Source organism: Natrix helvetica, assembly GCF_964273705.1.
Source record: "Natrix helvetica genome assembly, chromosome: 6".
In the NCBI taxonomy this organism is placed as follows: Eukaryota; Metazoa; Chordata; class Lepidosauria; order Squamata; family Natricidae; genus Natrix; species Natrix helvetica.
The window spans coordinates 1,055,187-1,070,172 of NC_138553.1; the positions used below are offsets into that span (position 1 = coordinate 1,055,187).

The 14,986-nt window shown below is 48.6% G+C and overlaps 1 protein-coding gene across 4 annotated transcripts; it reads right to left on the reverse strand.

Annotated features, from left to right (window-relative positions):
- Nucleotides 1–299: 299 nt before the first annotated feature.
- On the reverse strand, nt 300–12,696 carry LOC309394924 (C-type lectin mannose-binding isoform-like). Of its 4 annotated transcripts, none has more exons than XR_014175829.1 (6): nt 11,549–12,696; nt 11,054–11,122; nt 9,779–9,870; nt 9,095–9,235; nt 778–914; nt 300–359 (listed from the first exon to the last, which is right to left on the reverse strand). XR_014175829.1 is itself a non-coding variant. In XM_081958638.1 (6 exons), the coding sequence occupies exons 1-6, from the start codon at nt 11,625–11,627 to the stop codon at nt 2,963–2,965; spliced, it is 582 nt and encodes a 193-aa protein (XP_081814764.1). In that variant the 5' UTR covers nt 11,628–12,696; the 3' UTR covers nt 2,910–2,962. The 4 variants fall into 4 exon arrangements, 2 of the variants coding, with proteins under 2 accessions (XP_081814764.1, XP_081814765.1); XR_014175830.1 differs by having other exon boundaries at nt 778–959; XM_081958638.1 differs by lacking the exons at nt 300–359; nt 778–914 and adding exons at nt 2,910–3,048; nt 6,016–6,130.
- Nucleotides 12,697–14,986: the final 2,290 nt, after the last annotated feature.

Genomic DNA, 14,986 nt, shown 5'->3' on the forward strand with positions numbered 1-14,986 from the left:
AGGGTGAGTATTTGTGGGGCTGCCCCCTGCAAGGAATGGGAGGCACTCAATGTTTCATGATAAAAGCATGGACTTTTACCAAGCTTTCAACTGTGGTATTAATTTTGGTTTGTATCCTTGCAATCAGGACTGAATCCTGGAGCAGAGAGATAGGGTGAGAGATCTGAATTGCACAATAAGCCAAACAGAAATAAAAGCAACTCCAGGGAGAGGATTGCAGGGGGCGGGGTTTGAGATGTAAGAGCTTTGGTCTCTCTGGACACTAGAGACCCTGCGGGAACTCACCACTCAGGGAAAGGGCCACAACCAGCAAGCTCAGGCTCACAAAGATGAATCGCCCCATGGTCTTCCTTTCTTTGCTGCAGAGGAGAAGAAAGAGGGAAGAGGTGGGAGGGGGACTAGGCTCATGGTAAAACCCCATCAGGAAGGGAGACCCAACATCCAACTCAGGATGAAGCTGGACGTCCCACAATTTGTCTCACAATTTTGCTCCAGCTCAACTGGGCCCAATTTTCTTTTCCTTGGTCATGCAGCAGCCTTGGTGGGTCACAGTGGATTCTGCAGTGCTTTTTAATGTTTAGGGACTTCCCTTATAAAGAGTCTCCCATATGTCTGTCTTTCTCTCACACAGAGTTCCCCAATAGATCTGTCCCTCCCTGCCTGAGGGACCCTTCCCCAGATCTCTTGCTGGGACCCGGATGTTGCCTGCAGCCACCAGAAGAAGTTCCCTTCAGATGGACAGAGACTCCCAGGAGTGATCTGATGCAAAGCCCTCACCTGCCATGTCCCCGCAGGTGGGAGAGCAGCACTCACCTGTCCCTTAGGATGTCTCAGTCCAACTCTGGGTCCTTGTCTGAGGTGTTGAAGCCCAAATAAACACCCCAAGGTGGAGATGGAAGCAGGATGATCTTGCTCTGTGCAGAGGATGGGCAACATGGGGAGGTTGCCTTCAGCCAGGCCTTTTATACCCTCAAACCACAAAACCCACAAACATGAACATCAGGGTGTCATGTGTGGCCCCCTTTTCCCGTTACTGGCTTAACCCCCACAGCAGTTAGAAACCCAGACACACGTGCATGCAGGTTGTTCAGAAGCTTTCATAATGTAGCTGTCATTTCAGCCAGTTGGCATGACCTGCATTCTTTGTTTAGTGACATTTGAGTAATAGCGGTGAGCCTGTGGTTTTGCTCCCTCCTGCATGCGTTGTGCCTAGAGCACAATGGGACTTGCACAAAGCAAGCCATGCCTCTGGCCTTCTGGTTTTATGATGCTACAACTCTCCTGTGCATTCCCATGCAAAGTTATTTTATTGATATGTTTAGCACAGCTGGTTAATGCTTTTGGGTGCAGGCTTAGTTTTCCCTGATCACATCTGCCTCCTTGGATAGAAACCCTGATGCAGAAGCGAATGGAGGAATGCACTCCACATTTATATAGCTGCCCATATGATATTGAACTTTCGGGGTCTCTAACAGTGTTTCCACCTGGAAACAAGGAGGAATTTTCTGACAGTAAGAGCAATCCACCCATGGAACAGACGTTGTGGGAGCTTCTTCACCGGAGGCTCCCAAGAAGAGACTGGACTGCCCTCTGTCAGAAATGGTGTAGGGTCTCCTGCTTGGGTGGGTGGGGGTTGGGGTGAGATGACCCACAAGGTCCATTCCAACTCTGTTATTCTATTCTATTCTGTGTTTAAACCAACATCACAAAACAACACAAGACATACAGTACATGCATTAAAACAATAAACATTAAAGACCTGGCATGGAAGTGAAGCTTCTGCATGTAGTCCATGCCTTAATCAAATTAGAATAGAATTCTTTGAAGGAATTCCACAAATCCTAGAGGAGTTACAGTATTGCAATTTTGTGTGCTCATAGATGCCCATTTGAAGAAATTTGCAGCAGGAACAGGTTCGATTGTGCAAGTCCAGTACTAGTTCACGAGACTTTTATCCTTTACACCTACCACAGCTGATCTGGGGAAAGAGAGATGATGCAACGGGGAGCAGTCAGAGGAACAGCAGCAGCTGTGCAAATGCAAAGATGATGGGATTTTATGGGATCATTACCAACCGCCTCTAAGATCAGATTTGATGGACCGATTACAGATGGCTGACATATTTACCATGCTGGATCTCAGGAACACTTATGACCTCATTAGAGTCAAAGAAAGACACGAGTATTTGACAGTTTTTGATATCAGGGATGGTGCGTTTAAATATCCAATTATGCTTTTTGCATTGGCTAATTGTAATTATGAAAGCAGCATTTTCCAGATTTATGAATGATTTTTTTCAGATAGAATTAACAATTTTCTGATGATATATCTAGATGACATCTTGATTTACTCTGAGGATGCAAAGGCTCAGGTGCAGCAGGAGGTGTTGCAAAGGCTGTGGGAGAACAAAATGTTTGCCAAGCTGGAGAAGTTTGACACCTTTGACAATTGGACTATTTGGGCTACTTCCCAAGTCCTTTCAAGTCCTCATTGTGGTGCTGGTGAGTTAAGGATGGTGGGAGTGAACCCATTTATACTGTACAAGGCAAACAAGCTAAACAAACCAGATACCTTTTTGGGTCAGCAGTGATAGAAGAAGATGCTGGAGGGAGATCATCACTCTAGTGACAAGAGGAGGCAAGAATTCATAGCATAGGTGTGGGAGGGGGCAGTGCTAAGTCTCCTCTGTATTTGGCCAAGGAAACCAGATAGAGAGTCAGTGTAAAATGTTTTAGGGGCAGGAAAATGGGTTCCTAACCCTCCAATTGAAATGAGATGGACAACGTAGCATCATGAATGGTCCCTCTGAAGAAGGACCCCTCCAAGCCTTGCCATGCAGAAGATTGTGGGGTCTTCAGACCACCACAGTCTCTTGGCTCTACAAAATAAAGGATACCAGTCATGCTGGATAGATTTTTATTTGACCTTCTGGCCAATCAGGAGGAGCAAAGTCAGATCCAAGCTACATAAAGCATCCATTAAGTGAAGGGATGCAGAGCAGAGATTTCGGCAGACAGGGAGGTTTCCTTGTTTCTCCTGGCTTCATCACTGTGGAGCAGGAAAAGGCACGATCAACACTGGCAGAGAAACGGCCTCAAATTCTTGCATTCCGTAGCTTTCCAGGTGAGATACCCTGGGCAGGAGAAAGAAAGTTTGGATTCCCCCTTTGAAGTGACTCCCTCAGAGTCCCAAAAGTTCATTTCGATGGCTTCTCCCTCGTTCTCAGGAGATCATGAGGACACCACAGGTGGAGAACCTCATCTGTCAAGATGAGCTTAGGACTCAGCAACCCAGATAACGTAACTAGCCATCAAGTTTATTTTGTCTGTCTGGAGTTTTTAGGCTGTTCTTGGGTTGGGTTTTGAAGTGTACGGGGCATGTGTCAACTTTTCTCTTCTCTAGTCTTTGAGTGGCCGAGAGTTGTCTGACTTTGATGGGGTAGACAAGGGTCCCCAACACCAGCACAGTGGCCCATGATTGGGCCAAGAGAGGCTCAGAAAAGGACCATGGAAGTGGCATGTGAGCACAGTCACACATCCACACTTGCACCAGCAGCGGTCGAACGTGTCTACACACACTCCATTTGCCAGCCACTCACATGGAACCATTCCCCCCCCCCCGTTGGTCCACAAAGTCAGAAATTTTGGGGAACTCTGGGGTAGAAGATTGATGGATATTTAAGCAGGAAAGAGAAATAGGGGTCAGCTACGGCTAGGGGACACTTTTTACCAATTCATGTAATGCACTAATTCAGGGGTGTCAAACTGGATCCGGCTCGTGGGGTGGTTAGATCTGGCCTGTGGCGCTACCCTAAAAACAGTGAAGAACTGGTCTGTGGTGCCTCTGCCAGCAGAAATGGAGCTCAGGAGGGCCATGTGTGGCCCTCCCAGGCTTCATTTTCGGCCATGATGGCCTCCTGCAGCCCTCCAGTGGAAACAGACCCTGGCCATGCCCACCCTGGCCCTTTGAGGTCAAACACAACCCTGATGTGGCCCTCAATGAAATCGAGTTTGACAGCCCTGCCCTAATTGCTCACTTGAGGCCCTGATCACAGGTTGATACTTCATCTTTGGCATTGCACAGGGTGGCGCAATGATCTAGTGCAAGATTTGAGGGTCTTGGCTCCTGCTTGAGGAGTAGGGAGTCAGCTACGGCTATGACATCCTTTTTACCAAACCATGTAATGCCCTAATTGCTCACTTGAGGCCTTGATCACAGTAACCCGTGCCTTGGTCACCCCCTATTTGGACTACCGCCATGTGCTATAGGTGGGGCTGCCCAGGAGGCTCACTTGGAAATGTTCATTGGACCAGGATAAAGCAGCGGCAGGGCAACGGGGCCTCTAGGTTTCCCCACGTAAGATCTCTGTTGTGCAAGCTGCACTGGCTTCCCTTTTCTTTCCGAGTGCAATTCAAAGCACTGATCCTTAGCCTGGAAGCCCTGCATGGATAATCCCTTCGGCCGATTCGCTCACACAGAGAGGGACTCCTCCGGGTGCCGTCCACTAGGCTGTGCCAGCGGGCGACGCCCAGGGGAAGGGCCTTCTCTGTGATGGGCCCGACCCTCTGGAATGACCTTCCCCCTGATATTAGAACAACCACGGACCTCCGCTCCTTCCATAAGAAGCTCAAAACCCACCTGTTTAATCTAGCCGGCTTGGCCTAACTCCAGCTCTCCCACCCCAGTCTGTATTTTTAAATTTTGGTCTTAGGCTTAGTTTTTAATTTTTATAAATTTGTACAGGGGTTTAAAGTTTAATTCGATTTTAACTATATTTATGATTATTTGTAATGTTTTTAATTTGGTACCTGTACACCGCCCCGAGTCCCTTCGGGGAGAGGGGGCGGTCTAGAAATCAAATCAAATCAAATAAATAAATAAAATAAATCTGGGGGCTCCCTCTCCCTGAGCGAATCCACCCATCCTATGAGGTCAGGTAAGGAAGGTGTTCTCCTGGTCCCATTGCCACCTTGCAGGAGGTGGGAATTGGGCCTTCCCTGCAGCTTCCCCCTGCCCCATGGAGCACCCTCCCCCCTGAGGTTTAGCAGAACTCCACCCTTTTAGCCTTTGGGGATATTACATCCCCCCCCCCCGAGTGCTGGGAGAATACTGGCTGATTTCAGGGGTGGGTTCCTACCGGCACTGGTACTGGTTCACTTCGCATGCATGTCAGCCGCACATTGCTCGTGCATGCGCAGTTCACTCTAAATTGTTCTGCGCATGCACGAAGACCATTAAAAGCTGATTAAAAAATGCCAGCAACAGAGACTGGGGAACTGGTTTGGGGGCTTGGCCAGCCTGGGTCGCTGCTGGTTGTGCCACCCAGGCCAAATTACCACTACCAGTTCACCCGAACCAGTAGGAACCGGTAGAAACCCACCTCTGGCTGATTTCAAATCAGAAATCTGATTTGGTGCCAGGTTTTTGTGGTGTTAGGTTTATATTTTTACTACTACAGTTTCTATACCATTTTAACTTTCGATTGGGAGTCAGTTATAAGATGTGAGGCTATACAGAAAGCACTCGACTTACGACTGAAATTGAGGCCAACATTTTGGTTGCTATGTGAAACAGTTGTTAAGTGAATTATACCTGATTTCACAAGCATTCTTGCCACAGTTGTTAAGTGAATCATTGCAGTTGTTAAGTTAATAGTATGGTTGTTAAGTGAATCTGGCTTCCCCGGTTGTTTGTCAGAAGGTCGCAAAAGGGGATCACAGGACACAAGAGAGCCACACTGCGACCGTCATAAATATGAGCCCATTGCTAAGTGTCTGAATTTTGATCATGTGACCACGGGGATGCAGGGAAGGTCGTCAGTGTGAGAAATGGACCTAAGTCATTTTTTCTAGTTGTAACTTTGAACCGTCGTTAAGTGACCTGTTGTAAGTCGAGAACTCCCTGTATAACTGTTTTGAATAAATAAATAAGGAGCGGTTGTCAGTCGTCAGGCTCCACGTTCCTCATCCTTGCTGGAATTGCAGCACAGCTGCTTCCCCCAACACCTTGGCTTACTTGCAAGGTACTTGAGCTGAACACAGAACTTGGTGTCGTCCGAATTATTGGGCTCACCAACCGCCCAGGCTACGTAGTTGGCTCTGGATCTGTCCGCCCACTCCCATTTGTTTTTCTGTAAAGACAGAAAAGCCATGTTAGCTGCCTGAGGAAGGGCCAATTGAGGCTCTAGCAGTGTTTCTCAACCTTGGCCCACCTGAAGATGGGTGGACTTCAACTCCCAGAATCCCCCAGCCAGCTTCTGGGAGTTGAAGTCCACCCATCTTCAGGTGGGCCAAGGTTGAGAAGCATTGCTCTACAGGGTCCGGATCAGAAAGGAAAGTTGTCAGGTTTTAAGGGTCTCTTCCTCCCTCCCCCTCCATCTCCGTTCATCCGAAACGGCTCAGCACAGATAAACTTGGTGAATGCTTGGATGAGGGGCAATCAGGAGACCCCGAGGAAGAAACACTCCAGAAGAAAACCACCTGGAGGTGTTTGTGAAGTCACCAAGACATCTCAAGAGCCATCTGGTCTCATGCCCAATGTGGTGGCAGCTCTGGAAGATAACGATTGACCTCAGAAAGATTAACAGGGCCAAATTCAATGAGTCCTTGGGTAGAAGACCATCAGCAAAATTCCAGGCCTATATGTGAAACTTGGAAATGTGTGTGTGTTGTGTTGTATGTGCGTGTGTGTGTGTGTGAAACCTAAACTGTTGTGGGAGTTGGCCAGCCTGCCCAAGGGAGGGCTCAACCATATCAATCAATCAATCAGAATTAAGCTGGAAGGGACCTTGGAAGTCTTCTAGTCCAACCCCCTGCTCAAGCAGGAGACCCTAGACCATTGATGGCGAACCTATGGCACGCGTGCCACAGGTGGCACACGGAGCCATTTGTGAGGGCACGTGAGGCGCTGCCCTGTCAGCTGGCCAGCGCGCATGCGCGCGCTGGCCAGCTGAATTCACCGTTTTTAAAAGCCATTTTTTTCGCCCTCCCCAGGCTCCAGAGGCTTTATAGGAGCCTGGGGAGGGTGAAAAGAGCCTCCCCCGCCCTCCCAGAGGCCCTCTGGAGGCTTCAGGGACCGTCCAGAGGCTTCTCTTAAGCCTTCGGAATGCTTAAAATGACCCTCCAAGCAATCCGGAAATGACTTCCGGTTTGCTCGGAGGGTCATTTTGAGCGCTCCGAAGGCGTCAGGGAAGCCTCCGGATGGGGGGGGAGGCTCTTTTCACCCTCTCCAGGCTCCTATAAAGCCTCTGGAGCCTGGGGAGGGTGAAAAAAGCATGTAAAAATTAGGGGGTCACGCCTGTTGTGCGCGCATGCGCACGGGAGGAATCACGCATTGCATTATGGGTGCGGCACGCCCGCACACGACCTCCCCTGCGCTCCCCCCACTTGTGGCATGCGAGCCAAAAAAGGTTCGCCATCGCTGCCCTAGACCATTTTAGACAGGGGGCTGTGCAGTCTTTTCCTAAAAATCTCCAGTGATGAAGCACCTCCAGCTTCTGGAGGGAAGCTGTTGCACTAGTTAATTGTCCTCACTTTCTTTACTTCTAGGTGTTCGCTGATTTGTTGCTTGATTATCTTTTCCAGAATCTTTCCTAGTATTGAGGTCAGGATGAAAGGTCTGTGGTTTCCTGGATCTATTTTCCCCCTTTTTTGAAGATGGGAACCACATCAGCTCTTTTCCAGTCCTCTGATAGTTCCCCGGTGCTCCAGGATCTCTGAAAGATATAGTTCAGTGGTTCTGAGATCTCGACTGCCAGTTCCTTCAGAACCCTGGGGTATAATCCATCCGGTCCTGGTGATTTGAACTAATCTAGGGGCTCACTGTGTATTGTGGTATTAGTACCTCACTTGATCTTGATTGTATCCCTCTGTTAATGCAATTTAGGATTGTGTTGGGATTTTTGGCTGCTGCTGCACACTGCTGGCTCATGTTTAAGTGATTGTCCACCAGGACTCCAAGGTCCCTCTCACTATTACTGTTTTTGAGCTAGATTTCACCTAATCTCTGCTTGTATCTTATCTGTATCTGAAACCTTTCTTTTCTCCACATAAACATTCCTTTTTTTTAATAGGGCCCATTGTTCAAATCTGTAAAGATCTTTTTGGATCCTGAGCTTGTCTTCTGGAGTGTTGGCTCTTCCTACCAGCTTAGTGTCATCTGGAAATCTAATGACATCTGCAGCTACAGGGAGTCATCATGTAAATGACCCTCACCCTACACAAAAGGTGCCAAAGGTTTGACCTTCCTCGTCAGCATTAGTCAACTCTGAACAGGATCCGTACACAACATGGTGTCTTAAACTCATTGTTTAAGTGGGGTCTTGTCTCTATCCCTCAGTGTGACTGTGGTGTTCCTTGACAAAATATTCATCACATTGTGTTTGAATGTCCATCAAGAGCTTACACTGGCCCAATGTCTGATTTTTTTCAACATAGACCACCCTGTCCTTCAATGGCTGGGTGGACTGGGACATTATCATTTGAACTACTACTACTACTACTACTACTACTATACTACTACTACTACTACTACTACTACTACTACTGTCACCAGAAACTGAGCTCAATTCCAGGGAAACATCCCTTCTTTCTCTACAATCAAGGATCTTTCAGGAATTGAAAATGCAACAGAGCACAAGATGTTCTGTTGGTAAGAGAAATGAGCAATTTTTGTGCAAAATAAATAAAGGGGAAGAAAGAACAACCCTCTGAGGTTGGGACTCGCAGCTCCAAAGTTAATGAGCCACCAGAGTTCCAAGAAGCTTCAGAGGCCATTCAATGGGCCATAAAGAGGAAGCCAGACTGAAGGAGGAGCTCAGTGTGAGCGATGGCCTTGATCCTGAGGTGGGGATGAGGGCAGGATCTGACCCTTTGGGGATTCAAACATAGCAGTCAGTTCTCCGGGTGGGCATGAATGGTTGGTGAGGGGCAGGAGAGACGGCGTTGGAGTAAATAACATTTCTCAGAGGTTTTGTCCAAGGTGAGAGTTTTTAACAGAAGGAGATCCCTGCCTCCCATTGGAGAATCCTTCCAAAAGCCCCATTGAAATGGTAAGTATGGATTGGCGAACATTAGCAACAGAAAGAGATACCTACTTTACGTGGCTCACTCAGTCCAATCCAGACACCTTGATCAGTTTGGATATAGTCGGAAACGTATTCGGCCAAGTCATGTGACTCTTCACGGCTATGGATGGAGGTGAGGTGGCAGCCTGGCTTGTATTTCCTGCAGAACAACTGGGAGGGAGCGACAAGGGAGAAAGGCACTGGTTAAGGAGACAAGCAAATGTGTGTGTCTCTGTGTGTGTGTGTGTGTGTTAGTTTGTGAAAGTGAGAAAAGAGTCAGGGAATCCGATTGCGTGGTGCTAGCCCCTCTCTTGACTGCACTGACTCCCCTCAGATGCCCTTTCTAGATTCTGCAGCTCCTGAACAATTCCACATTCAGGAGATAAACTCTCACATTCCCATCCCTTCAGAGTCAAGGAGACGCCGAAGACGCCACCAGAGTTGCCAGTGAAACATCAGGAAACCTGTTGTCCAGATCATGCTCAGCACTGCCCAACAGATACCAGTCAGGGAAGCCCACACCAGTATAGTGTCCAGAGCATACTTGCATTTCAGACTGCCCTAAGATAATCGTCCTTGCTTCCTTTTCACGCACACAGCCTAGTGGCCCTCCCCTTCAGCCCAACCAGAGGGGACCTGGGTGTTACTCAAGGCTCTGCCTAGACTTCTCCTCTGCCTGGGCTAGGATGTTCACAGATACACAGCACTTCTCACCTCGGCATCGTTCCAGTTCTTTGGGTCATCGAAGACCTTGTAGCAAGAAAACTTCTTGGGGAACCAATTAGTGGGACAAATGCTTATGGCGTCTGTGTAGGAAGAGAGGAAGGCCAATGAGAAGATGGCCAAGAGAGGAGGAGGAGGAGGAGGAGGAGGAGGAGGAGGAGGAGACAGCAGGTTCTGCAGAAGAACATGCTTACAGCCCTGCATTGCAAACATCTTTGATGACTCTAAATTGAAACTGGCTTGGGTTACAAACACAGCCGCTGAATTTGGTTTAGCCTTGGTTAATGTCCACAGTTTCCTTTAGTCTATCCTTTTGGGTTGATTTGTCATTCAGTGAACCATGCCAAGCCAGAAAATGGATTCCTTCAAGAAATCCGGTTAAGCCTGTTTAACCTTTGCCCACTTCGATCTCTGGTGTCAGCTGTGACATTTCATCAGCCAGTCGGACTTAGCAACAATCATCCTCACTTTGACTACAACCTAGCTAGACTACTGAAACATGGTTTATGTGGGGCTACCTTTGACAGTCTCCTGTAATAGCAATTGCTGCAGAAGGCATCAGATGAGTAATCGACTAGTGCAAAGTCAGGCGATCACCAGAGTCTTTCCAGAAGGTTCCCCACTGGCCTCCTGGGTGCCCCCAAATGCTGGATAGCTATTTGTGGGACTGTCCCTCTGCCACCCCCACAAAGGAAGTGCTCTTCTGAAGTTGCCCCACACCATCAGCTCTTAGATCCACAGGAAAGGGTCCAAGGTCTTGGGAAGTGTGAATCTCACCAGGCTCAAGGATGACTCAGCCTTCCGTCCTTCCAAGGGGGGTAAAATGAGGAGCCAGGTTGTTGGGGGCAAGAGGCCGACTCTGTCAACCGCTTAGAGGGGGCTGGGAAGCACTGTAAAGCAGTATATAAGTCTAAGGGCTATTGTGATTCTACTTTTTTAAAAATTTTATTGATTTATTTAATAAAAGTGTATGCCACCATCTCACTATTGAAATGACTTGTGAATGATAAAAGGAACTTTCATTAAACCTTTAACTGTTAATCAAGTTTAAAAATCTGAATTTTGATTGCATTAATTTTGATTTGTTTTTCTCTTGTTGCAAAGAGCCCTGAGTCTTGTAGCAGAGAAATAAGCTGAGATCCAAATTATGTAATTAGACAGATGGGAGTGAAAGCAACTTCACGGAGGGGAGGGGGGGAGGTCAAATCAGGGAGGGGGGTCAGAGGCAAGAGCTTTGGCCTCATGAGAGACCCAGTTGGAACTCACCAGTTAGGGAGAAGGCCACGACCAGCAAGCCCAGGCCCACAAAGAGGAATCGCCCCATGGTCTCCTTTCCTGCAGAGAAGAGTAAAGAGCAGAGTGGCAGAAGAGGGAGGAAGGACCTTGGGGGGGGGACTCTTCAGGAAGGGCGATCCAACATCCAACCTGTGACCAAGCTGGAAACCCCACACTTTGGTTCCCACTTTTCCACTTTTCTCCCTCCTTGGTCATCCGGCAGCCTTGGTGGGTCAGAGCAGATCCTGCACTGCTCCCTAAAGGGCAGAAGAGCCTCCCCTGGAAAGTCTGTCCTGTGCATCCCTTCCCCAGAGATCCCCCTAGAGACCCCTTGCTCCCTGCCTCCCACAGATCCCCTGCTGGAAGCTGGACGTTGCCAGCAGCCCCTGCAAGAGGTCCCTTCAGGTGGAGAAAGACAGATGCAGGAGTGATCTGGTGCAGGGCCCTCACCTGTCAGGTGCCCACCCGTGGGAGAGCCCCACTCACCTGTCCCTTTGCCTCCACAGGTAGCAAGTCTGCTCAGTGGCAACTCCAGCCTAATCTCCAGCAAAAGGAACGGAGGCATTTATAGACAAGGCAGGGGGTGGATTTCTGTTGGGGGGAGGGCGGAGGGAGAGAGAATTTGCTTTGCTTCAGGATTTCTGGTCCTGATTAACAACCTGAAATCAGCTTATTTGCACCATTAAATTTGGAACACGATAAGGGCACAGAACGTTTACTCCTGGAGGTTAATTGCATTGATGGATTGATTGATTGATTGATAACAGTGTTCCCAAATTTTTCCGGCTTGGTGTACCAGCAGAGGTGGGGAGAGGGGTGGTGGTTTCGTGCACACACACACCGCTTTCAGAAATGCAGCTTTGCACGTCTGTATGTACACACTCGCCTACCATTTCTGGGGCCCGGTTCCGAATGGATTGAGGCCCCACACCAGGCTGTGGACCGAGAGTTGGGGACCCCTGATTTATAAGGTGTACATTCTTCTCTTTAGGAAGCCAAAGATGTTTCTGCACCTGAAATTCTCGCGGTTTTCTTTGGCCAGGAAGACTGTGTGGCACCACTGTCCACTCTGTAGCCAAGGATGAGCCTCCATGCTCTATGCGAAGGTTCAAGATATGAAGATCACGTCACCCAACACATTGCTTCTCTCTAACTTCCCCCCATTCCCAAAACAGAGTGATATTTTCTACACTTTTAGGCAGTGCTAAACACCTCCTGTATTTGACCAAGGAAACCTCATGGATGGTCAGTGTAAAACATCTGCTGTGGTAGTAGATGATCTTGCCCTCAGATCAGATAGCCCTCAATGGGTGACTGAGAAAGAACTGAAGATCTTTAGCGTAGGAATGGTGACCCTGATGTGGATGGATTAGACACTGAGTTGGTTGAACATCACTGGGAGGGGGCATCATATAAACATTTAAATAAGAAAAATACCCCACCCCCACTGCTGCAGTCAGTCAATTATTGGTGAGATAGTCTGCGTAATTGCATTCACACAATTTATAGAAGCCAAGTCTGAGATGGGTGGATCATTTGAGTTTGGGATGGGGGGAGGGGGCTGTAACCAGCCATTTCCTAAGGCATCCAAGTATGGAGGGGGAGCCAGTCATCCTTCCCAGCCACAAGAGGCCTTGTGAGTTAATGGGTGCAACGTGAGATGTGTTGGGTTAGTTAAGCCTCAGCTTTCTCAGGTGGTATGGAACCAGCCTCACTGGCTTCTATAGGAGATGAGGCCCATTAAAGTCCCTGCCGGCCACTTTTCTTGGCCATTTCCTTCCTTTGATCTGAACCCACACTAGGCCTAAAGAACTGAGAATGACCCATGGAGCTGCCTCTGAAAAGGCCCTTTATTGTTGTTTGCCTCCAGACAGAATCTTGCCAGATTAAAGCAACTATTTTCATATTCATGTACTCTGTGAGCTGCTAGGGAGGGTCCAACTTGCTCTCTTCAAGACATTCCAAACTCCGCTTTCTCTTTGACATCTGGGAAAGTGTCCCTCCCTCTTGTGATTCTAGATGGTACATTCTACCAGAACCTTCTCCACAATCTGTCCTCCCTTCTCCTTTTCACTTTTGCTCCTTTGATTTGTGCCTTTTCATATCATCTCCAGAAGTCTATGTGGCAGCTACGGCCACACAACCACAGTATCACTTTGTTGACTAAATTTCAAACACTTATCTTGTTAAGTTCTTAGGAAGCATATTTACTTCCTGTGAAGGATGAGCTGCTTTGAAAGGCAATAGATGTTTCTTGCTTGGATGAGTGTGTCCCATTTCTCCCTTGGCCAAATGTGCTTTGACCTCTGAGTCTTTGGCCCAGTGGGATCTCACGGCCAGATGCTGCTCTGCCCCATGTACGGATCTCTCCATTGTGAAATGTTGAAGAGATGGAGGGAAAATATCTTACAAAATATATTCTATAAATAATAATAAAAATCCTTAAAAACCATTTAAAAATATTCTATACATAGCAAATTAAAATAAAACCATTAAAATATTCTATACACAATAAATTAAAATAAAACCATTTAAAAATGTTCTATACACAACAAATTAAAATAAAGCCATTAAAAATATTCTGTACACAATTAATTAAATAAAAAAAAACATTAAAAGCATAAAGGAAAAAAAAAACGGGTCACGTACCAGCAGGCAGAATCAGCAGCTCTCTGATGCGATGGATGCAAGGAGCAGGCAGGAGACCAGGCAGCAGGTAAGGCTTAGCCAGCCAGGCGAGGCTGGGGACTGGGTGGGGGTGGGGTGGCAAGAAAGGCCATAGCTGGCGATTCTGAGGCCCTTCCTCCAACCTTGAGTAAGTCCCTGGTGGTGGCTGCAGCCTTTCCAGCTGCCTGGGGGTTGGGTGCACTGCAGGGCTCTGACTCTGAGGCTCCAGAGGCTTGGTCGGCATTCCGGTGGCCATGATTTTAAGCCGGCAGCGACGTGGAGCCCTTCTTTGCTGGTGCAGCGGCTTTTGGGGCTAATGGGTTTGGGTTTCCAGCCCAACAGCCCCTGACGCTTCTGGATGTCTATTGCAGTCATGAGGAGCCGGGGAGAGCACTGAGAAGAGCGCAATGGTTTTTGGCACTCCGGGAAGCCGCGAAAGCAGCTGGGAGAGGCGAGCGGCTTGGTTTAGCCTCCCTGGACATCGCAGCAGCCCAAAGCGCACTGATCTCAGCATTTTTCCCATCAGGGCATGCTGCAAGAGGGAGTGAAGACATTTTCCAGATTGCTGGTCTGTGCTTTTGGGGCTAATGGGGCTTGGGTTTCCAGCCCGACAGCCCCCGCTGCTTCTGGACATCTATTGCAGTCGCAAGGAGCCGAGGAGAGTGGGGAGAAGAGCACGAATGTTCTTGGTGCTCCAAGAAGCCGCGAATGTGGCTGGAAGAGCCGCACGGCTTAGTTTAGCCTCCCTGGATGTCACAGCAGCCCCAAGCGTGCCGATCTTGGCGTTTGCACATCGGGGCATGCTGCAAGAGGGAGTGAAGACCTGTTCCAGATTGCTGGTGGTGGAGGTGTAGGCCTGTCACCCCATGCTCAGCAAAGAAAGTCCACCCAGCCATCAGCAAAGGACTTCCCTGGACTTGCCCAGCAAAGCATGGGTCGATGGGGGGTAGCTTGCACGGTGCAACCAGTGCAAAGGACTTCCCCGGACTTGCTTTGCTGAGCACGGGGCGAAGGGCCCACACCTCCAACACCAGCAATCCAAAAAAGGTCTTCACTCCCTCTTGCAGCATGCCCTGATGCAAAAAAAGCCGAGATCAGCATGCTTGGAGCTGCTGCGACGTCCAGGAAGGCTAAACCAAGCCGCGCGCGTCACCCAGCCTCTTTCGTGGCTTCCCGGAGTGCCGAGAACTTTCGCGCTCTTCTCCGTGCTCTCCTCGGCTCCTCGTGACTGCAATAGATGTCCAGAAGCGGTGGGGG